Source organism: Heterodontus francisci, chromosome 27, assembly GCF_036365525.1.
Source record: "Heterodontus francisci isolate sHetFra1 chromosome 27, sHetFra1.hap1, whole genome shotgun sequence".
Classification (NCBI taxonomy): Eukaryota; Metazoa; Chordata; class Chondrichthyes; order Heterodontiformes; family Heterodontidae; genus Heterodontus; species Heterodontus francisci.
Window position 1 is genome coordinate 29,709,049 of NC_090397.1, and position 23,030 is coordinate 29,732,078.

At 40.5% G+C, this 23,030-nt stretch overlaps 1 protein-coding gene across 17 annotated transcripts in view; it reads right to left on the reverse strand.

Annotated features, from left to right (window-relative positions):
- The window catches only part of anks1b (ankyrin repeat and sterile alpha motif domain containing 1B), an 831,451-nt gene that overhangs the window by 377,134 nt on the left and 431,287 nt on the right, over window positions 1–23,030 (reverse strand). For all 17 annotated transcript variants that reach the window (XM_068059073.1, XM_068059064.1, XM_068059059.1 and 14 more), the window contains one exon: window positions 16,648–16,767. In XM_068059073.1, coding sequence (XP_067915174.1) covers window positions 16,648–16,767 — 120 coding nt within the window. The remainder of the gene's footprint in view (window positions 1–16,647; window positions 16,768–23,030) is intronic.

The window sequence follows — 23,030 nt, forward strand, 5'->3', positions numbered from 1 at the left end:
GCGTCACTCTGCAACTGTAACACCTAGAGGGAGGTTCTGTAAATATTTTGCTCTGTACTGTACATAATAGTTTAGCTGTAATAAACCTGTTTGATATCTTCAACAAACTGGACTCCACGCATTTCATTTATGTTGCGTCAGACAACATAAAGAACTCATTACATGGTGGCAGCTGTGGTGAGAGGAAAAAAAGTCTAAGTTGAAGATCACGGGTAAAACAGCTCTGAAAATGACCTTTCCTACTACCAAAAGATAGACCGCTCAAGAGAAATACTGGCCCAAATGGTAGGAAAAAAAAGGAACTTGCCACCGGCTATAGGAGACAGAGCACAGAACAACACATTAAACTACTCGAGCGTGAAAAAGAGCTTCCATTCACACAGCCACAGCTATAAAAATACCATTTATCCACTTGAACGTGAACAACATAAACAAGCTCTTTAAAAAAAAAAGCAACTGAATTGCCTATTGAACAGCTGTGTAAACAGACAGGCTTAAATGCTGCAAGCAAGATAAACATAGAACACTATCAAACACCTGCTCCTCTCAATCCATGCAGTGAATCTAAACAACAGAGTTTCTTGAAGTGCAGAGTAATAGAACAAGTTGTAAAGCAAGCAAAAGAACAGCAAGAAAATGGATCCCAAATTTCCCAGCATGAACTGGAAGGCCATGGATATACTACCCGAGTTCCAACAGTTTAAACAGAGAATGCAGTTATACTTCACAGATCCAAGCGATCACCGAACCAGAGAAACAAGATCTAAAAATACTAATTGCAGTTGGAAATGATGGGTTACACAGAATTAATATCTCAGGTTTATTTGAAGAGGACCAGAAAGATACTGCAAAGATATGGAAAGCGCTAGAAGATCAAATCCGATTACGAGTGAATTTTAGAATTCACCACCTTGAATTGAAATGACTTGTTTGAAGATCACCAGACATGGGGCTGGAAGGACATTTGCATACTCAGAGACGCTGTTGTGGAGACAAAGGACTATTCTGTGCTCCAATTAACCCAAATGGATTTTGATCACCAGACTTTGAAGGTGTAAGGAAGTGCATTCCAGGCCCTGCTAAGATGATGCAATTCACAGAACCAGGACTGGTTAAACCAGCTGGTCATATGACTAACTGGCTGGTCCAGTTTTTTAAACTAGCCACAGGACAGTTTGAATTCAGAAGGCAGTGTGCAACTGAAGCTGGAACAAGGAAGCCTCTCTCCTCTCGCTTTCTCCCAAACCACCGGACCCACGGAAGACATGTAAACCTCAATACAGAAAAGACTCCTACATCGGAATAAGTTGAAGTGTGAACTGGGCCCCAAAGAAATGCAAAACTTACCAGCGACCAAAGACTCCACACTGAACTTAAAGGACTGTAACTACCAGATATTGCCTCAAACGTTTCCCCTTTATTCATTCTACTTTTTCTGTCTCTATCTGCATGTGTGTTTATTGCATATGCATGCTAGCGTGGTCGTGTCGCATATTCGTAGTCGTTAATCGGATTAGAGTTTAAGATTAATAAACTTCTACCGTTCTTGTTTAAATCTAAGGAAACCTGTTTGATTTCTTTCCCTTACAATTGGAGTAGTGAACAAGGATTCACTAAGGGGGAGCTAAAAACACGGTGTTTTAAAATTAAATACTGTAACAGTTAACCTAGGAAAAGGCTGAGAGAGAATCCCTGGACCCCTTCGCACCTGGTCGTAACACATTTTCCTGCTAGAAAATGGCAGGAAGTATGATGCCATTGTAACTGGATAACAGCATCTGCAAGCACTAGTTGCAACCAACATTATCGGCACAATAACCAGGTCAAAAAGAGCAAGCAAGCTGTGTGAGTAAGGGTGGTTGGTAACATTCACCGCAAAGTTGTCCTGCATTTCAAGACCTGTAAAAGGCATGTGGTGCAAAAGGACACTGGGCCTGCCTATGCAAGAAATGTGGCTCCAAAGATGCAGCCAGAAGTCACAGTAGGACACAAGGAAACAGAAAATGGGTGCAGCAACAGGGAAACAGCATCAAGGAAAACTCCAGAGACCTGCATAAATGCAAGCCGATACATGAAAACCACAGTGTAACAGACCTGAGACAAGATTCAGAGAGAAGCAATTCTCAGCCAGAGACAAACATAAGAACTAGGAGGAGTAGGCAATTCAGCCGCTCGGGCCTGCTCCGCCATTCAATACGATCATGGCTGATCTCATCTCGGCCTCAACTCTACTTTCCGCCGGTTCACCATAACCCTTCAACCCATTACTAATTAAATATCTGTCTATCTCCTCCTTAAATTTACTCAATGTCCCGGCATCCACCGCACTCTGGGGTAGTGAATTCCACAGACTCACGACCTTTTGAGAGAAATAATTTATCCTCATCTCTGTTTTAAATCTGCTACCCCTTATCCTAAAACTATGACCTCTGGTTCTAGATTGCCCCACCAGAGGAAACATCCTCTCTACGTTTACTTTATCAATTCCTTAATCATCTTATATACCTCAACTCGATCTCCTCTCATTCTTCTAAACTCTAGAGAGTAAAGGCCTAAACTGCTCAATCTCTCTTTATAAGACAAACCCCTCATCTCTGGAATCAGTCTAGTGAACTTCCTCTGAATTGCCTCCAATTCAACTACATCCTTTCTCAAGTAAGGGGACCAAAACTGTATGCAATACTCCAGGTGTGGTCTCACTAATGCCTTGTACAGTTGCAGCAACACTTCCCTACTTTTACACTCTATTCCTTTAGCAATAAATGCCAAAATTCCATTTGCCTTCCTTATTACCTGCTGCACCTGCATAATAGTTTTCTGCGATTCATGCACGAGGACACCCAGATCCCTCTGCACTGAAGTACTCTGAAGTTTCTCTCCATTTGATAATAATTTGCCTTTCTATTCTTCTGACCAAAGTGGATATAACCTCACACTTATCCACGTTAAACTCCATCTGCCAAATTTTGGCCCATTCACCTAACCTATCCAGATCCATTTGTAAATTTCTTATTTCTTTATTGCAACTTACTATCCCACGTATTGTAGTGTCTTCTGCAAATTTGGCTACAATACCTTCTATCCCTGCATCCAAGTCATTAATATAGATTGTAAATAGTTGGGGCCAGCGGACCGAACCTTGTGGCACCCCACTAGTTACATCTTGCCAACCAGAAAAAGACCCATTTATCCCGAGTCTCTGTTTTCTGTTGGTTAGCCAATCCTCTATCCAAGCTAATAAATTGCCCCTAACCCCATGTGATCTTTCACATTGTGAACCTCACACATCATGTTAATGACGTTAAACGACTGGAAGCTTTTGTCACCATTAACATCACGTGCCCAAAGAAAGCTGGCAAATATACACTCAGGGTTAAGATTGGCATCGGGGCTAGTGAAAAATATCCTACCAGTCCGAATCCTAAAGGATATGTACCAGAGTCATTGGAAATCAATGATACAACCAACAAATGCAAGGTTATCTGCATATCATGGGTCTCCCATCCCTTGCAGTTAGACACTAACAATGCAATGCAGCTAAGGCAAGTCAGCGTGGAAACCGCAAATATTCTATCTGGCAGGACCACCAGTGTGTAAGGACCTCAACATCATAACTATCCACAAGGTCACCAAGGTACCAATTACAGCAGAAGAGACCAAGGGTACCCGCATTGAGTCACAGTTCTATCGGGATCGCAGTGGTTCTGGTTTGGAAAGTATCAGCCCCTTCTCAAGAGACGCCACACCCAGAGAATAAAGATCCAAACTCAGATGGTGAAAGTTCTCTGTCAACAGGCAGTGTTTCCTCACGCTCCAGCAACTCAAAAGAATAGACTAACCTTGTAACCACTGAGAAGCAAAGGCTGGCAATGTGGAGCATTGTCAAGGGGATATCTCCAAGGACAGGAACCCCCGCGCAAACTCTGGGCAGCATCAAATGATGCAGACTGGGAGTCCAGCAACAGCACAACTATGCTGCGCCTTCACTTCGGCTCTCTAGAGAACCACCAGCATTACACCGAGCCAGAACAGACTGCAACACCTAGAGGAAGGTTCTGTAAGTAATTTGCTCTGTCCTGCATAATAGTTTAGCTGCAATAAACTTGTTTGAGATCTTCAATCCACTGGACTCCACGCATCTCATTTATGTTGCATCAGACAACATAAAGAACTAATTTCACCATCAAAAGTTGATAAGTCAACTGATAGTTGCAATTAGAGCTACTCATGAATCATGCAGCGTAGAACATGAGAATAAGTGTTAGAATTCCCAAAGGACTGTTCAAATAAAACACCTTCAGCAAAAAGAAAATGCTGACTGGGATTGTTTTCAAAATGTTTGACAAACAGGTCTAAATTTGATGACATGGAAACAAACCTGGAGACTTCAGATTATTAGACACTGCAGGATAGATAAAGGAATAAAATATAAAGAGTGATATTGCTGAGTTAGCGGATATATTTAAGCTGGATAAAAATGCTGCAATGCTGCATTTTTATTGACTAAGGTCTGTCAGCATTTTTACAATGAAATTAGCAACAAAAAATTCACAGGAAGAATCAATGGCATCACAATTTCTAGCATTTTGATTACTAAAGACTTTACTAAAAGGAACAACTTGTCACCTAAGACTGGTATTTCGGGTGAAACCAGCTGAGGGACGGGGTGAGTACATAAAGGCCTCACTGTCTCTTTGCATTCTGGGTACTTAAACATGTAAGGAACTGAGGTTAAACTTTTTTTTGTGGGGGTGGGGGGGGGGGTGGTGTAGCTTTTTGTGCTACGCAATTATGCTGTGCCACAGAAGTGAACTAAAAACAAAAGCAATATTGCAGGGAAACAAGATTATTCTGAGTGCAGTTGCATGACATTTACTAATCTCAGAGTCATGAAATGTAACAAAGACATCATCAGAAAACTTAGAATTGTTAATTATCAAATATGTTCTGCATCTGATGGCCCCCACGATAGGGGGCAGTAAAGACCATCATGATATAATTCTTAGATGTCCTTGGCACAACAGCATCACAGCAGTTGTACTCCCTCTGTCTGCTGTCTTGAGGTTATGATATTACAGCAATATGTTCCTTGAACATTATGTTGGATTTTATTCAGTCTGAGTTATTTTCCAGTAACTTAAAATGTCTCCACAGCATCCCCTATAAAAACTATTTAGAGAGAGCTATTCATAATTTATAAATAAAGCACTGAAGGAAGTTATCCAGACTAGAACATTAACAACTGATGCTAAGAAAGCAGCATTTCTGAAAATCATTTAGTGAAAAATTGATCCTCTATCATTAGAGATGGTTACTCGGTGAATAATTTGAGCACTGGGATAATCAATTTTATGATAAGACTTCTCATACCCCTGAAGAACTAAATTTGAAAATGTTTTTCCCAAATTAAAAGCTACGCACAGCTGTAAAATACCAGTCCTGACTTAATAGTCAACAGGGTCCCATCTTCTTTGTTTATATCATTCCCTGTGGAAACTATAAGTTCTCGTGGTAAATTTCTCTTCTCTTCTGTATTTAAATAGATGATAATTCCATCTTCTCTTTCTACTCCAGCCCACAATTCTCATGTTACGTAATACTTGGGAGTTGTATATTGATCATTTATTTTCCATTTGCAAACACACTGCTATGTGGTGGATTCCAACAGACACATAAGCCTAGAAACTGGATTGTGCCAATTCGGGGCATGATCCAGCTCCTACATGTGCTGCCTGTATGTAATGAGGTTGGTGGCAGGACCACAGTAAATTGGTTCACCGGCCTTTCTTGTTTATTACTAACTGCAGGCCCCAGTCACAGCCCCAGATGCAGCTCACCAGTCCTGGGTGGCACTAACATCAGTCGGCTCCTAAGTAGATTCTGGGGAGCATGGCGGCATTTGTTGAGGTGGGTGGGGCAGTGCTCAGCAGTGACCCATAGTTTTTATATGGAGCCAAGAGGAGCACTCCTCCTCCTCTCGGCTCCACATAGTTATTTTGAAAAAGTTCAATTACCTTTTCGGAGACAGCCTCCAGCAATCCTTTTGAGGACCACTGGTGAGGCTGCCAAGTGCCGGTGCATATTGATCCCAGGATACATGACACATACTGTCGTCAATCACAAACCAATTTTATAAAGGGGGCCTCAAAAAGGCATTAGGCCCCTACTTACATATGCAAAAGGCCTAATATGCCTGTTTCATATCCTCTCCATTATGAGTTATGTCTATTTTGTAAAGTCTCCCGCCTTCATGCCTGCCTCAGCCCATCTGCTGCTAATACCTTCATTCATGCCTTTGTCATGTCGAGATTTGATTATTCCATTGCTCTCCTGGCTGGCCTTCTGTCTTCCACTTTCTGTAAACTTCAATTCATCCAAAACTCTGAAGTCCATCTCGTATTCAGCACTTAGTCCTGCTCACCCATCAGCCCTGTCCTTGCTGACCTCTTTTGCACAAACAATCTGCACTCCCAGTTAAAGATTTTGACACTGACATTATACTTTTAAAATTGCCCTTGCATCAAAGTAATCAATTTAAATTTGAAAGAATGAAACTTGAAAATCAAGTTGAGAAATCATCCCTTGATTTCATGAATGCCATCACGGAGTAGTTTGATTGGCACATTATTTGGACTTTTATTAAGGTTTTCTTCCAATAACATTTGATCTGTGGGGTAAGTAAGTACTTAAAAATCTAATCAAGTTTCATTCAAAATTGAAAGTTTCCACTCTCCTCTCCCCTTCCTAATTAAAAATGTTATCCATTACCAAACAGGATCAATTTTTCAGACTCTCAGTACGATTCAGACACCCAGCTTATTCAGTCAAAGCAATTTGGATGCCATTTGAAATTAGAAATATGTGCATGTTACAAGCTGAAATTATTTATGAAATCTGGAATGTATCTTCCATTTCAGTATTCTTCCACAGCTCAGAATAGAACTATCAATTGAGTGAGCAGTCTGCTAACATTACAAGGAGGGAGGAGCATTTTAAAGGAGCAGTGTCTTTGTGAAAAACTGCTTGGCAGAATTTACTTTGTTTGCTAAAACGTATCAGAGCGTCACCTGCACACGATTTCATTATGTCAAAAATGACTTGTGGTTTCCTGCCTCTCCTATAGAGAGCGGTTTTCAAGCTCCTTTAACATGAAAGTGCAGTCAACTCATTATAACGGCCCTTTGGCAGCCAGCCAAAAAAGTGCTAAGTGCCCAAGAAAATGTTGGTATTTGCAGTGTCTGCATTTCGGTAGGTTAACATTACTTACATGCCAGTGCTCACAGGATCTGTATTTAGTAGGCACTCTATATATGCTAATATTTTTCCAGATCTGTATTTACTACAGATATATTACCCACATAGAAGCATAGAAGTTTACAGTCCCAAAGGAGGCCAACTTTCTGCTGGAATCAGTAAGACAAATTTTCTCTGTTTAACATGTTTATCACATTTTTGCTTTAAAGGTGCAATGTTCCTGCCTTCACCAATCCCTCTGTTAAAGCATTCCAAGCTCCAACAATATCTGTTTCAAGAATTTTTTTCTGCATGTGTCCTCATTTGTGTCATGTGTCCTCATCAGTAAGAATTTTAAGCTGATGCCACTCATCACTAACTCCTCAAATAAAGTAAATAGTCTTTCCCTATTTACTCTATCATTTTTTAAAAATGTCTATTAAATCTCCTTGGCCACCTTTGCTTCAGTGAAAACAGTCCCAGTATCTCAAGTTTGTTCTCATATTTATAGTTTCCCATCCCTGGTATCCTGTTGAATGTGCACTGTATACCCTCTATGGTTTTAATGTCCTTCCCATAATGGAGCACTAAAAAGAGCATATAGTACTCCAACTGTGGCTAACCAACACTTTATACGAATTACTTCTTCACTCTTAGCCTCTATTTATAAAAGGCTGCTGGCCTTTCTTAAGGCTCAATCTATCTGCAGTTGCACTTCCAGGGGAATTTTATATTTGAATCCCTAGATCTCTGTTCATCCATTGCACATGACACCAGATTTGGGGTATAGTGAATACTGAGGAAGACTGCAACAAAATACAAGACAACATTAACAAACTTGCAGAATGGGCATGTAAATGGTGAATTATTTCCACTATAGATAAGTGTAAGATGGTGCATTTTGGTATAGGGAATAAGGAAGCCATCTACTCCTAGGAAAATAAGAGTCTAAGTGGGGTAGAGATGCAAAGGGATCTCTTAGTACAGATTTACAAATCATTAAAAGTAGTCATGCAGGGTACAAAGCCATACAAAAAGCAAACAGATTACTGTGTTTATTTCCAGAGGAAGAGAATTCAAAAACAGAGAGGGTATGTTAAACTTGTATAAAACCTTGGTTAGACCACATTTAAGAGTTCTGTGCACAGCTCTGGTCTACATATTTACAAAAAGCATATAGAAGCAGTGGAGAAGATTCAAAAATGATTTACAAGGATGATACCAGACCGAGAGGGAACAACTTTCAGGAAAGAGTGAACAGGCCAGGGCTCTTTTCTCAACAAAAGAGACGGAGAGGTAGCCTAGTAGAGGTCTTTAATATTATGAAGGATTTTGATAGTGTAGACATAGAGAAGGTTTTACCACTTGTGAAGGAATCCAAAATTTGGGCCATAAATATAAGATAGTCACTAAAAAATCCAGTAAAGATTCAGGATAAACTTCTTTACCAAGAGAGTAGTTAGAATGTGAAACCTGCAACCACATGGAGTGGCTGAGGTAAATAGCATAGATGCCTTTGAGAAACTAGATAAGTACACCAGGGAAAAAGAACATAAGAACATAAGAAATAGGAGCAGGAGTAGGCCATTCAATAAGATCATGGCTGATCTGCCCCAGCCCTCAACTCCCCGATATTTCAAAAAGCTATCTACCTCCTCTTTAGATACTTCAGTGATCTGACCTCCACAACTCTCTGGGATAGAGAATTCCAGACACTCACTACCCTCTGAGAGAAGAAATTCCTCTGCATCTCAGTTTTAAATGAGCGTCCCCTTATTCTGTAACGATGTCCTCTAGTTCGAGATTCCCCCACTAGTGGAAACATCTTCTCAACATCTACCCTGTCAAGCCCCCTCAGAATCTTGTACGTTTCAATGAGATCATCCCTCATTCTTCTAAACTCTAATGAATAAAGGATAAGTCAACCCCTTCATCCCAGGAATCAGCCTAGTGAATCTCTTTTGAACTGCCTCCAATGCCAGCATATCCTTTCTTAAATATGGGGACCAAAATTGTACAAAGCACTCCAGGTGCAGCCTCACCAACACCCTGTACAGTTGTAACAAGACTTCCCTATTTTTAAACTCCAACCCCCTAGCAAAAAAGGCCAAAATTCCATTTGCCTTCTTAATTACTTGCTGCACCTGCATGCTAACTTTTTGTCTTTCATGCACCAGAACACCCAGATCCCTCTGTGCTGCATTTTTTTTGGGAGTCTCTCTCCATTTAAATAATAGTCTGCCTTTTGATTCTTCCTACCAAAGTGCATGACCTCACACTTTCCTACATTAAACTCCATCTGCCAAGTTTTTGCCAACTCACTCAACCTATCTATATCCCATTGCAGATTCCTTATGTCCTCATCACAACATGCCCTCCCACCTATTTTTGGATAGTCAGCAAATTTGGATATATTACACTCTGCCCCCTCCTCCAAGTCATTAATATAGATAATGTAAATAATTGAGGCCCTAGGGCTGATCCTTGTGGCACTCCATTAGTTACGTCTTTCCAACCTGAAAAAGACCCATTAATCCCGACTCTCTTTCTTCTGTGAGTTAACCAATCCTCAATCCATGCTAATACATTACCCCCAATACCGTGAGCTCCTATCTTGTGCAATAATCCTTTATGTGGCACCTTATCGAATGCCTTCTGGAAATCCAAATACACTACATCTACCGGTTCCCCTTTATCAACTCTGCTTGTTATATCCTCAAAGAACTCTAGCAAATTTGTCAAACATGATTTCCCTTTCACAAAACCACGTTGACTCTGTTTGACTGTGTTAAACTTTTCTAAATGTCCTGCGATTTCTTCCTTAATAATGGACTCCAGCATTTTTCCAACGACTGATGTTAGGCTGACTAGCCTATAGTTTCCTGCTTTTTGTCTCCCTCCCTTCTTGAACAGGGGCGTCACATTAGCGGTTTCCCGATCCACTGGGACCCTCCCGGAATCCAATGAGTTCTGGAATATTTCAACCAATGTCTCAACTATCTCTGCAGCCAGTTCCTTTAAAACCCTCGGATGTAGGCCATCAGGTCCTGGCGACTTGTCTGCCTTTAGTCCCATTAGTTTGTCAAATACTTTGTCCCTTGTGATAGAGACTGTTACAAGATCTTTCCTCCCATTAGCTCCTTGCCTTTCTGATATCTGTGGGATGTTTATAGTGTCCTCCACCGTGAAGACTGATGCAAAATATTGGTTTAAATCATCTGCCATTTCCCTGTTCACTGCTATCAATTCTCCAGTCTCTTCCTCCAAGGGTCCCACGTTCACTTTAGCTACTCTCTTTTCACATACCCCTAGAAGCTCTTGCTGTTTGTTTTTATATTTCTTGCCAATTTACTTTCATAATCAATTTTCTCCCTCTTTATTAGCTTTTTAGTCATCCGCTGCTGGTTTCTAAAAAATTCCCAATCCTCTGGCCTACCACTAGTTTTTGCCACTTTGTATGTCTTAGTTTTTGATTAGATACTCTCCTTGACTGCCTTTGTTAATGACGGGTGGTTCATCCTTCTCATCGAGTCCTTCTTTTTGACCGGGATAAATTTTTGCTGAGTGCTATGAAATATCTGCTTAAATGTCTGCCACTGCTCATCCACTGACCTTCCCCTTAGTCTATTTTCCCAGCCTGCTTTAGACAACTCTTTCTTCATACCTCCGTAATTGTTCTTGTTTCAGTTGAGAACACTGGTTTGAGACCCGGGTTGCTTGCCCTCAAACTGAATTTGAAATTCTACAATGTTGTGATTGCTACCCCCTAGAGGATCCTTAACTACGATATCTCTTATTAATCCTACCTCATTACACATTACTAGAACTAAAATAGCCTGTTCCCGGGTAGTTCTGCAATGTATTGCTCGAAGTAACAATCCCTGATGCACTCTACAATTTTGTCTTCCATGTTGCCTCTGCCAATCTGATTTGTCCAGTTAATATGCAGATTAAAATCACCCATGACAATTGTAGCGCCCTTCTTACACGCCTCTATTATTTCCCGATTTATACTTTGTCCTACAGAGAGGCAACTCTTCGGGGGCCTACAGGTGACTCCCAGCCGTAACTTCTTCCCCTTGCTAATTCTTATTTCCACTCAAACTGATTCCATATCACGATCTATTGCACCTATATCACTACTTACCACCGCACTGATAACTTCCTTAACAAAGCCACCTCACTTCCTTTCCCTTTTTGCCTATTTTTCCGGAATGTCGAATACCCTTGAAAATTGAGTTCCCAGTCTTGGTCACCCTGCAACCACGTCTCTGTAATAGCTATCAAGTCATACTCATTTATTTCTATTTGTGGCGTCAACTCATCTATCTTGTTATAAATGCTGCGTGCATTCAGATAAAGAGCCTTAAGCTTTTTGCCATTATTACTCATTGTGGTTCTAATTTCTGCTGCACTCCTCTGCTTATATTTTCTGCCCCTTCCTGTCACACTTTGATTACCATTTGCCTCTTCACTACCCTGCACTCTGCTCTCTCATTTCTTTTTGATTTTTTAAACTTCCCTTCAATTGAACCCTCCCCCCACTAATTAGTTTAAAGTCCCATCTACAACACTTGTTATATGACTCGCCAGACACTGGTCCCAGTATGTTTCAAATGAATAAGGATATGCAGAGAGGGCTAGGGTGAGAGGAGCCCCATATGGAGCATAAAGACTGGCACAGACTTGTTCTGTGCTGTAAATTCTATGTGTTGTAATTCTATGTATATACTTCCATTCCTTTTTTGATTTATCCTACATTACAACAGCGACTACACTTCAAAAGTACTTCATGGCTGTAAAGTGCTTTGAGAAGTCTGGCGGTTGTGAAAAGCACTATATAAATGCAAGTCTTGTTTTTTCTTTTCTCCTATAGTCTATCACTTTACACTTAATCACAATAGATTGCACCTGCCACTTATCTGCCCATGTTGCTAACCTACCTATGTATTCTTGGACTTACAGTCCTCCTTCCTGCTGAGTAAACCACCTTGTCTCATCAGCAAATTTCAAGATTTTGCTCCCTAAATTCAAATCCAGGTAAAATATATCAAGAGAGACCAAAATTAAACCTCAGTGGGCACACCATTTTCAAATCTTCTGCAATCTGAGCAACGTCACGTTACCCCAATTCCTTTCCCCCCTCATTAACCAACATTCTATCCATGTTGCTACATTTCTATATTTTTATACCTTTTGGGTAAAGTTTTCTAAAAAGCCTTTTGTGAGGCGCCTTATTAAAAACATTCTAAAAATCCATATACACTAGATCTAATCCATTCCTTTATATCAATGCAGTCACTCATTTCTTTAACAAAACTCCATTAAATCTGTCAAATCTGACTTCCCTTTAACAGATCCATACAGGCTGTCATTGAAGGATCCATGCATGTTCTAAATGTTCACTTATTTTATCTCAGTATTTAAACAATATGCATTAGATAGATGCATGTTTTGTTGTTAAAGTTGCTGCAAAACACATCAACAATATCTTCAAACAAAAACAAAAAGATGGCAAATCCTCATTTACATAAAGACAGGCTGTTTTTAAAATCTGGACCTTAAAATATTTTTTATCAGACAATCTAAGAGGATCTGTTAATAAATAAAGCCATCTGCAACACCTGCACCATTGGAGAAAAGTATGTTGCAGATAAGACAATATTAAATAGAAGATATAAAGCATAAGCAAGATATAAAAGCAAAAAGTTAACAAACACCTGTAGTGCAATTATCGTAAGAACACAATGTTACTATGTCCTTTAAACATTCACTCCCTCCACCACTGGTGCACAATGGCAGCAGTGTCTACCATCTACAAGATGAACAGCAGCAACTTGCCAAGCCTCCTTCCAAACACGCGATCTTCACTACCTAGCAGGAGGAGGGCAGTGGGCGTGTGGGAACACCACCATCTTCAAGTTCCCCTCCAAGTCACACATCATCCTGACTTGGAACTATATTGCCATTCCTTTGCAGTTGCTGGGTCAAAAACCTGGAACTCCCTTCCTAACAGCACTGTGGGCATACCCGCACCAAATGGACTGCAGCAGTTCAAGAAGGCGGCTCACCACCACCTTCTCAAGGGCAATTAGCGACGGGCAATAAACGCTGGCCTTGCCAGTGACGCTCACATCCCGCGAAAGAATTAAAAAAAATTTCATCCACTCTGACTTGGTGCATTCGAGGTACAGAACCATTGAGATTCCATATGCCTATAGATCATAGGGTGGAATTTCCACTCTAGTTCTTCCAATCTCTCCCACTGCATCTTTGGCAGAAGGTACAGCGTGAGAGCGGGAGAACCCCCACGGAAATTCTTTTGCCTCAATTCCATCCTGTTGCAAGAATGCGATCCTGCTGCATTTTCCATGTACTTTAGAAGCACGTGACCTCAAATTAAGTCTACAGTAAAACATTAGAGTTAATTGTCCTAAATAATTAGATTTCAAATATATAATTACAGATGTTTATATTTCTGTACAAATAATTCATGCCAAATGATAAAACATGATGCCAAAAGAAAGAATTTAAAACATATGTATGCAAACTTCACAACTTAGTAAATAAAACAGGACTCTCTCCTGCTTCCTCTAGTTCTATGATCATGTCCCTTTTGCCATGCATCAAAAGCCACCAAATACACTCAATAGATCCATCTCCTGCCCATGTCGGCCAAATGTTCCAGGTGTGCATATAGACACGCTCATGATATTCATATGTGCATCAACATTCTCAACCCTTTTGAGATCTGTTTTGGACCTCAGATTGATTTGTAAGCACAGATAATGCAATTTTTAAATTCGGAATATATGATTTGGGGCTGTTTTATCACTGTGTTTAAAACCAATGCACCCGAGACATTACTCAAAAACAAAACTATAGTAATTGGACCATATCAAGATTCCAAATTGTGTGGATACTGAGGCAACATTTACAGGGAAAAATGTCCAGGATATGAAAATAGAATACTGAATATTGCTTGAAAGTTGAAATATTGCAGACATCGAGGCCCGTTTATTCATGCATAATAAAAGCTTACAACCACAGAATGCAAATCTATTGTTGTACGTGTCAGAGATTTTTCTATTTGCAATAATGAACTGAACTGCTGTCCTTATATTACCACTTAATCACTCTGAGCCTCCAAGGTTTCTGGATAAGAACAGCTGAATGTACAGAATAGCACAGATGATTTGTATATGAATGTAAACACCAGTAATTAACTGAACTGAGTTTGACAACAATATGAGTTAAAAAACTGACTCACACGCCTTTAGTTGGCAACTGTGGAATCCATTTCAAATTGGTGTTAAACTACCTCAGATGCAGTCATAGAACATAGAATATAGAACATTACAGCGCAGTACAGGCCCTTCGGCCCTCGATGTCGTTAACAATCAAAAAGCTATTAGAAGCTGGGGTTGATCTCCTTAGAGCACAGAAGGCTAAGAGGAGATGTGATAGATGTTGAAAATCATGAAGGGTTTAGATAGAGTAAATTGAGGAAAACTGTTTCCAATGGTTGAATGGCTGATAACCAGGGGGAACAGATTTAAGGGGACTGGCAAAAGAACCAGAGGTGTCATGAGGAAAAACTTTTCCACTCATAGTAGGTTTCAAAAGGGAATTAGATAAATACTTGAAGGAGAAAACATTTCAGGGATCTAGGGAAAGAGTGGAGAGTGGGACTAACTGGATTGCTCTTCGAAAGAGTCAGTGTAACCCAATGGGCTGAATGGCCTCCTTTTGTGCTGAAGGATTGTATGATTCCATGATTCTAGTGACCACATACAGCACCAGCTACAGGTCTCCACTGCAAAAAAAGGGCCTTCAGCAGCTGAAACCAACAGGCCAACTCAGGCCTGCAGCAAATGAAGCCAACCTTACCCATATTCCAAGATACTGCCACTTCCTGTCCCATAATCAGGCAACAGCCATTCCCACTCCCAGCAGCCACTTGACTATTCCACTGATTTGGTTGAGAATTTGTTTCAAAACTGTAAGAAATCCTCAATGTTCATGAAGTATGTACATTAAAAATTTTAATTGCAATGACGACCAAATCCTAGAATGGGGTTCGTGCCCACAATTCTTTATACACGAAGCTCTGCTTTTCAACCGGGAATGATGCAAAGCAATTTGGACAAGAAGTGAAGGTGAGAAAATTAAAGGAATCAGCTCAAGCCAGTTTTACCCATCTCCAGTTACAGCATAGTACTGTCAGAGGTCAGCGAGGAGGTTGCCTACCTAGCCTCTTGTTGGCTAAGGGAAAAACTTATTTTTATGTCCATGTATGGACTTTGCTATGAGCTATTTTGGAACTGGGACAATTCTTTCAAAGTCACAATTGGCTGGCTTCAGATCCATGCTTATCAGAGAGGCTGCGCGAGAGATCACACTATATTTTTTTATAAAGTCCATGCCCCAATATTTACAGGGTGCGAGCCGGGAAACAGCCATTCCTTTTAAAGTTTTTCACCAGGTTTCCCAGCCACCAGCCTACCTGATTATCAGGCTGTCTGCCACTGCAGGGGAGCAGAGAGGAGAAAGGGAGCGATCATGGGAACGGAGCCTCATGTCTTGGGGAGGTGTAGACTAGAAATCATGATCAGGGCGAGATCATGATCATGAGAGATTGTGTTTGGGAGAGATTGTGGTTGGTGGGGGTCGGGGAGTGGGGGGAGGAAAGAGAGTATAGACGCGGGAAGAGATCGGAGAGGAGTCAGAGATTGCAAGATGAATCAACAGGCCGTAGATCACCGTGTGAGGTGTCAGCCAATCATGGGGAGGGAAGTAAGTAAATTTGTTGAGCCTGGAAGAAATACTCCTACTCCACCTGGCGCACAAGCAGTGCTGTAAAAGCTGTGACCTGATGGATCCAGCCATTCTAGCCTCCTTTTACCTGCCAGGTTTCCCCGAGGCCTGGGTAATCCAGCTGAAAACAGGTAAAAAAAAATTGAGACTCACAGCTTTCTTAAAAAAATTTACCAACCGATCCACCTCCTGACAGCGGACTGGTCACCCACTCCCTGACCCACCTTTGTTAAAGTCAGAAGTGGGTAAGTTGCGGGCGGGTTTGAAATTTTTAACTTCTCATCTGCACCCAAACTCACCTGTTCTTGGGGGTTAAAATTACATCCCATATTTTTAATATATTTATTGACTGAGACATTGCCAAACAGATAACTGGGAAAAATCTCAGCAAGAAGCACACTGTTAGCCAACATGGAGATTAAAGTATTGATGAAAGTGTTTTAAGTGTGTGGAATGTAACTTCACTGTTACTTACTGCGCACTCGATTTCCATGCATTAGAATGCAGCAAATTTTACACTAACTGATCAATAATACAGTACTTGAAACTTTTCTAAATAAACCATCTGCATAATCCAGACTGGCTAAATTCCCTTACCTTTGGCCTTATGAGAAGGTGAGGCTGCTGGCGATGAAATGGAGGTCCGAGGGGTTGGAACTGGACATTGCTTCCCTGGTTCTTCTGTTCCCTTTAGATCCATCTTTTGCATGATATAATCTGTAGATTTGAAAACAATGACAGACAAGGTGAACTGCTAGTATATTTAGCTTTAACTGATAAGGTTTAATCCTACATTTTTTTTTAAGTTACAGGGTAACTCTCATTAGAAGCAAGAATGCAGATAATCCATTCAGAACATTTGAATCCTCTGATTGTCTTGATATACATAGGACCCCGTCAGAACATTTTCATCTATCTCCTGCCTCGGAACCCATCTGTAATCCTTTATCCACTTCTCTTCTGACTGCCTTAAATCAAATCCACATTCACTGTGCTACATGGCAGTTTCATCCTATTTTTAAGCATACTGTAAGTTTGTGCATTTCGCTCATACTTCACTTAGTCTAAACCATGTTTCTTTTCCACTGAAAGAATCTCTCCACATCTACTCCTTCCGTGACCTTAATACTGATCATTTTGTATCCCTTTCACTTTGTTTTGTAATGAAATATGAGACGAAAAAGGCCAATCAGCTATCAAGCACACAATAAGGATCACTTCAGGTAATAGAGAAAGTCGACCGATTTAAAAGGAGTAAAGTAACATTCTTGCACATCAGAAAGCAGTAACCACTCATGGTGAAGCAAGGGAGACATCTTTAACAAATGTAAAAGTTGTACCTTAGAAATTAGAAGTTAGCAATGTTGGGTATCAAACATATCTTTCTCTTATTGATATCAGACACACTGATCAGGATAGTAACACAGGAACACGTGGTAACAGCAAGCATGTGACTCTTATACTCTAGGTACTCCTTGCTTTATGACTAATCTAACTAGTGCCTGACACTAAGTGTAGCTCTAAGTTTATCCCCAAAACTACAAAGCTCCACTGATAGTGTGGAGCTTCGCCAAGGGCAAGCATAGATCAGGATTTTAGGTCTGTGCAAACAATTTGTAATACCCAAACAAATGGAACAGAGAGAGGCTGTGTCAGCCTCCATGTGAAGGAGGAGTTATGTTAATGAGATCCAATTTCAAAAATTCAAATTCAAAAATTAGATTCTTAAATCTACTGAAGTTTTGTTGAAACTTTTTTTTATTTTGAAAAATGTTGCAAGTTAGTGGCATTTAACTTCCAAGAATAATTTCTTTTGCTCGGAAGGAAAGCATTTTTGCATCTTAGCATTGTTTACTACACTTTCCTACCGTATTGCTGGAACAAAGAAATGAAAATCAAGTAGCTACCATAACAGCAGTTCATCTTTAATCTCAGGCAACAAGTTGAAAATATAAAATAAAATCAAAATCAAAAAAAATGCTGGAAATACTCAGCAGGTCTGGCAGCATCTGTGGAGAAAGAAGCAGAGTTAACGTTTCAGGTCCGTGACCTTTCATCAGAACTGACAAAGGTTAGAAATGTAATAGGTTTTAAGAAAATAAAGCAGGGGTGGGGCAAGAGATAACAAAAGGGAAGGTGCTGATAGGACAGAGAGTCACAGAGAATAACTGACCAGAAGGTCATGGAGCAAAGGTGTGTTAATGGTGAGGTGAAAGACAAAGCGTTAGTGCAGAGAGGGTGTTAAATGACAGAATAATGAACAGCCCTGGCCAAAAGTACAAACGTGAAAAAAAGAGTGGGCAGGCACATGGTAAAGAAATGAATGATGAAACAAACTAAAAGAAAAAAAAGCAAATAAATAATAAAACTAACATTAAAAAAGTGGGGCCAGTCATGCTCTGAAATTACTGAACTCAATGTTCAGTCTGGTAGACTGTAGCGTGCCTAATCGGTAAATGAGATGCTGTTCCTCGAGCTTGCGTTGATGTTCACTGGAACACTGTAGCAAGCCCAGTACAGAGATGTGGACATGAGAGCAGGGGGGTGTGTTGTAATGGCAAGTGACAGGAAGCTCGGGATCATGCTTTCGGACTGGGCGAAGGTGTTCCGCAAAGCTGTCACCCAATCTGCGTTTGGTCTTCCCAATGTACAGGAGACCGCATTGTGAGCAGCGAATACAGTATACTATATTGAAAGAAGTACAAGTAAATTGCTGCTTCACCTGAAAGCAGTGTTTGGGACCTTGGATATTAAGGAGAGTAGAGGTAAAAGGGAAGGTATTACACCTCCTGCGATTGCATGGGAAGGTGCTCTGGGAAGGGGACGAGGTGTCGGGGGTAATGGAGGAGTGGACCAGGGTGTCACAGAGGGAACAATCCCTTCGGGATACTGACAGGGGAGGGGAGGGGAGGGAACGATGCATTTGGTGGTGGCATCACGCTGGACGCTGGAAATGGCGGAGGATGATCAACCTGCTATACCCTGTTACCTATGATTTGCAGCTATATCTGTCATGGCCAAGAGGGTTGCCATGTTACAAAGGTGCCTTCACAATCTTTTTGTCTGAACTGTAAACAATGCAGCTTTCAAAAGCACATATCAGAGGCACAGTGCCAGAGCTGTCATTCCTGTTGTTAACACTACATGAAATGTTCCAAGTAAGGGCAACATATTGATCATATATTTAGATCCGTCTGGTTCAGGAAGAAAATAGAGTTATGCAACCAAGTGTCCATTTGTACCATAGTCAGTTTCAGACAAGAGTGAATTGGAACAGTTCAGGGTGGCTGGAAATTCAGGGACAGTTAGAACTGGACTTAAACCCTTTGTAGATGAGTTTACTTATACAGGTGTTGTCAAGTCACAAAAGCTATCAAAGGGGAACACTTGTCAGCAGCAGCTTTACTGCTATTGTCCCCAATCGACTTTTCCTGGCAATTCACTGACAGGTATCACCTTGGCTCAGTTGGCAGTAATCTCAAATCTAAGCACATAACATAGTGCAATACTTTTTAATATTGAAAAATGTCACAAAGCGCTTCATAGAAATGCAATCAAAGAAAAATTGGATATCAAGTCAAGCATGAGATATTTTTGTGGGGTGACTAAAAGTTTGGTCAAAGACAGGATTTCGGGAACTTTTAAATGAGGAGAGTGAGATGGTTTAGGGAGGGAATTACAGAGAGTAGGGCCTAGACCACAGACGACATGGTCACCAATAGTGGAGTGACAGGAGTGGGTGATGCACAAGAGGCCAGAGCTGCAGGAATGCAGACTTCTTGCAGGGATAAATTTTGAGGCAAAAAAAAACTCTAATTATTTCATTGATTATCAACTGTTAAAATAGTTTTATTGCCAGCAGTTACCAAACACATATAAAAAGTGATTTCCTTCATTTGTGTTTTCCCCAAATAAAACACAAGTGAATTTTGAAATCATTTCTGTAACTGTAAGATTATTTTCCTCATCACATTAGTCGAAAACTTACAAAAGCGACCAAGGAGACAAGTGTTCCCCCCGAACTAGCCAGCAATCTAAGAATAACTCAAAGTTCATATGTGAAAATATAAAGACTTACATCCGACTCCCAATTTTTACATTCACAAAGGAGCTTAACCTAAATATAATATTCAGACAGATTTAACGTCTGCGGAAAGTGATGATTCATTTCGATTTAATCAGGTGGGTTACCTTCACTTGGCTTGCAATTCTTGTCAAAAATCATCTATTAACCAGAATTCTGTGTTAGTAAAACCATATGTCCTGTCACACTTCCAATGTTAATTGTGCCCACAATTTTGCTATATCTGGTGACACCTGCCTGTCACAGTTTAAATAGGATTTTACATTTAAAATGATAGTCTGTGATTACACAAACTGGCCACCAGGTGGCTTTCCCCCATAAATCCCCCATAAAATGTTTTCTGAAACTTGCTCCACCATTTTTATCAGGAACTAAAACTTTTAGCTTCCAAAATAAGGGCTTCAGCAAAACAAACAATGACATATTTTACAATAGCAGCCTGGATTTTGCATTATTTATAATAACAGTGAGGCTAACAATGCTCACTTATTATGCAGTAAGTCAGAGAGCAACTTCCGGAGTACACATATGCCCAGTTAAATGTGGAAAATGGAAGCTGTGGTCAGAGTTACCCTGTTCCTCCACAGGCTGCACTATAACAGAACCTCTCCATAAACTTGGCATCAAAATACATAAACCTGTGTGAAGCTGGGTAGTTACCCACTAAACACACCAGAAAAAATTAGGGCTGGTGCATTTTAGGAGTAAATTGATTTTTAATGGTGTGTTAAGTATTAATTATTGTCAAAAACGTTCTCTGGCCCTGAAAATTTAATTTCACAAGTCAAAAGTTAATTAGTGCAGAACATTTAAAAAAAAATTTTTTGAACGTTTTCTGTCCCTTCTATTTGTCTCTCTCAATCCCATCTTTTCCCCCAATCCTTATTTTGCTTTCTGCACATAATTTAAATCGAATTCATGTTTCCAACTTTACACTCTGTGTGGCTCAGTGAGGAGACTTCAATCTGTTTGGATGAAGGGCTTCACTGTTTCTTGCCCTGCCTACACATGTCATAGATGACCTGTAGAGGACAATATGCAGGATCAGACGCTGGATTATAGAAAGTCTCTGCTCAAAAGTCCACAAAAATTTTGTGGGCAACTGTCAGCATGAAGAACAATGAGTGCTGTTCCTTCGCTGCTGACTGCAAAATCTAGGTCAATATGGTTAAATGTCTTCGCATTGTCTTTTAATGTATCTTAATTCAGTAAAGTTGACTTCAAGGCCCTAAAGTTTCCCAAAAGACTCGGGATGACACAATGAGCTCAATTTAGATTGTGCACTTTTACCACATGCAATGTACCCAATTTCTCAGGACGCATCACTGCTGATTAATCAACTATTGACGGAGTATTCTTCTTTAGCTTCCAGTACTTCTGGTCAAAAGGTTTACTTCTAACAATTTTATAAAACAAGAGGACACATTTCAAAAGCTTTATAGAGATATTTTAATGAAAAATATGTGTATCTAGTGCACACATGATGTTAAGAAAAATTAGGTTTTTCTGATTACATTTTTTTTTAAATTCATTCATGGGATGTGAGCATCATTGGCAAGGCCAGAATTTATTGACCATCCCTAACTTCCCTTGATAAGGTGGTGTGGCTGTTAGGAAGGGAGTTTCAAGTTTTTGACCTAGCGACAGTGAAGGAATGGCAATACAGTTCCAAGTCAGGATGGTGTGTGGCTTGGAGGGGAACCTGCAGGCTGTGGTGCTCCTAAGTGTTTGCTATCCTTGTCCTTCTAGGTGGTAGAGGTCACAGGCTTGGAAGATGCCGTCGAAGGGGGCTTGGCAATTTGCTGCAGGGCCAGTTTCCACCAGGGCCACATGGCTCCTGACCTCGTTACAGCCTTGGTCCAAACATGGACAAAACAGCTGAACTCAAGAGGTGAGGTGAGAGTAATTGCCCTGGATATCAAGGCAGCATTTGACCGAGTGTGGCATCAAGGAACCCTAGCCAAACTGAAGTCAATGGGAATCACGGGCAAAACTCCGCACTGGTTGCTCTCATACCTAGCACAAAGGAAGATTATTGCTGAAAATAGAGACATGCTGTCAAAGCTTTTCGTCTTGCCCTCATCAGAACATCTGCAAGAGTACAAGTGTAAAGGAAAACAACTTTATACTATATGAGAAGGGAGTGCTGATCGGTTGGCAAGTGAACTCCAATTGGTAGAGGCGTTGCCATGCAGAATACATCAGTTTATGGTGACTGACAGTTAACTGCCAAGCTTTATTTGAAATTTAAACGAGGCAGCTTGACTCTGATTGGTCAAGGCATTGCCCTGAGGAATGAACCAGCGAATGGCTGTCACTTATTTTGTTTATCTGAAACAGGCACAATGTTTGTACATGTTCTTTCTGTCTGCAAAGACGTGTATTAATGTGCAGTTTCCAGTTGGTGCAAATGCACCACACTGGTGCTGCAGTCAGCAGTACGAGTTCGCCGTCACCGTTCATTATGATTACAGCTTGCCTACAGACTTTGTGCGGGCATTTGCACAGCAACGTATGGAAATTTGAGATCTATTTCAGCACAGTAACCTCTACTGAGATCTGCAGCATGCATGAACACAGCAAGCAACAATGAGTCTCTTCAACCAATCAGATTGAAAGTTATCTACTAAGCCACACAGTGTCTAAAGGACGTTTTGATAGTGGTTTTCATGCTGTCAGAATGTTCCAAAGTGCATACTCCCAATGAAATACAACAACAATTTATAATCATATAGCGTCATTAACATAATAAAACATTCAAGGCGCTTCACAGAGGAATTATAAAGTAAAATATAACACCAAGCACATAAGGAGAAATTAGGTAAGGTGACAAAAAACTTGGTCAAAGAGGTAAGTTTTAAGGAGCATCTTAAAGGAGGAAAGTGAGGCAGAGAAG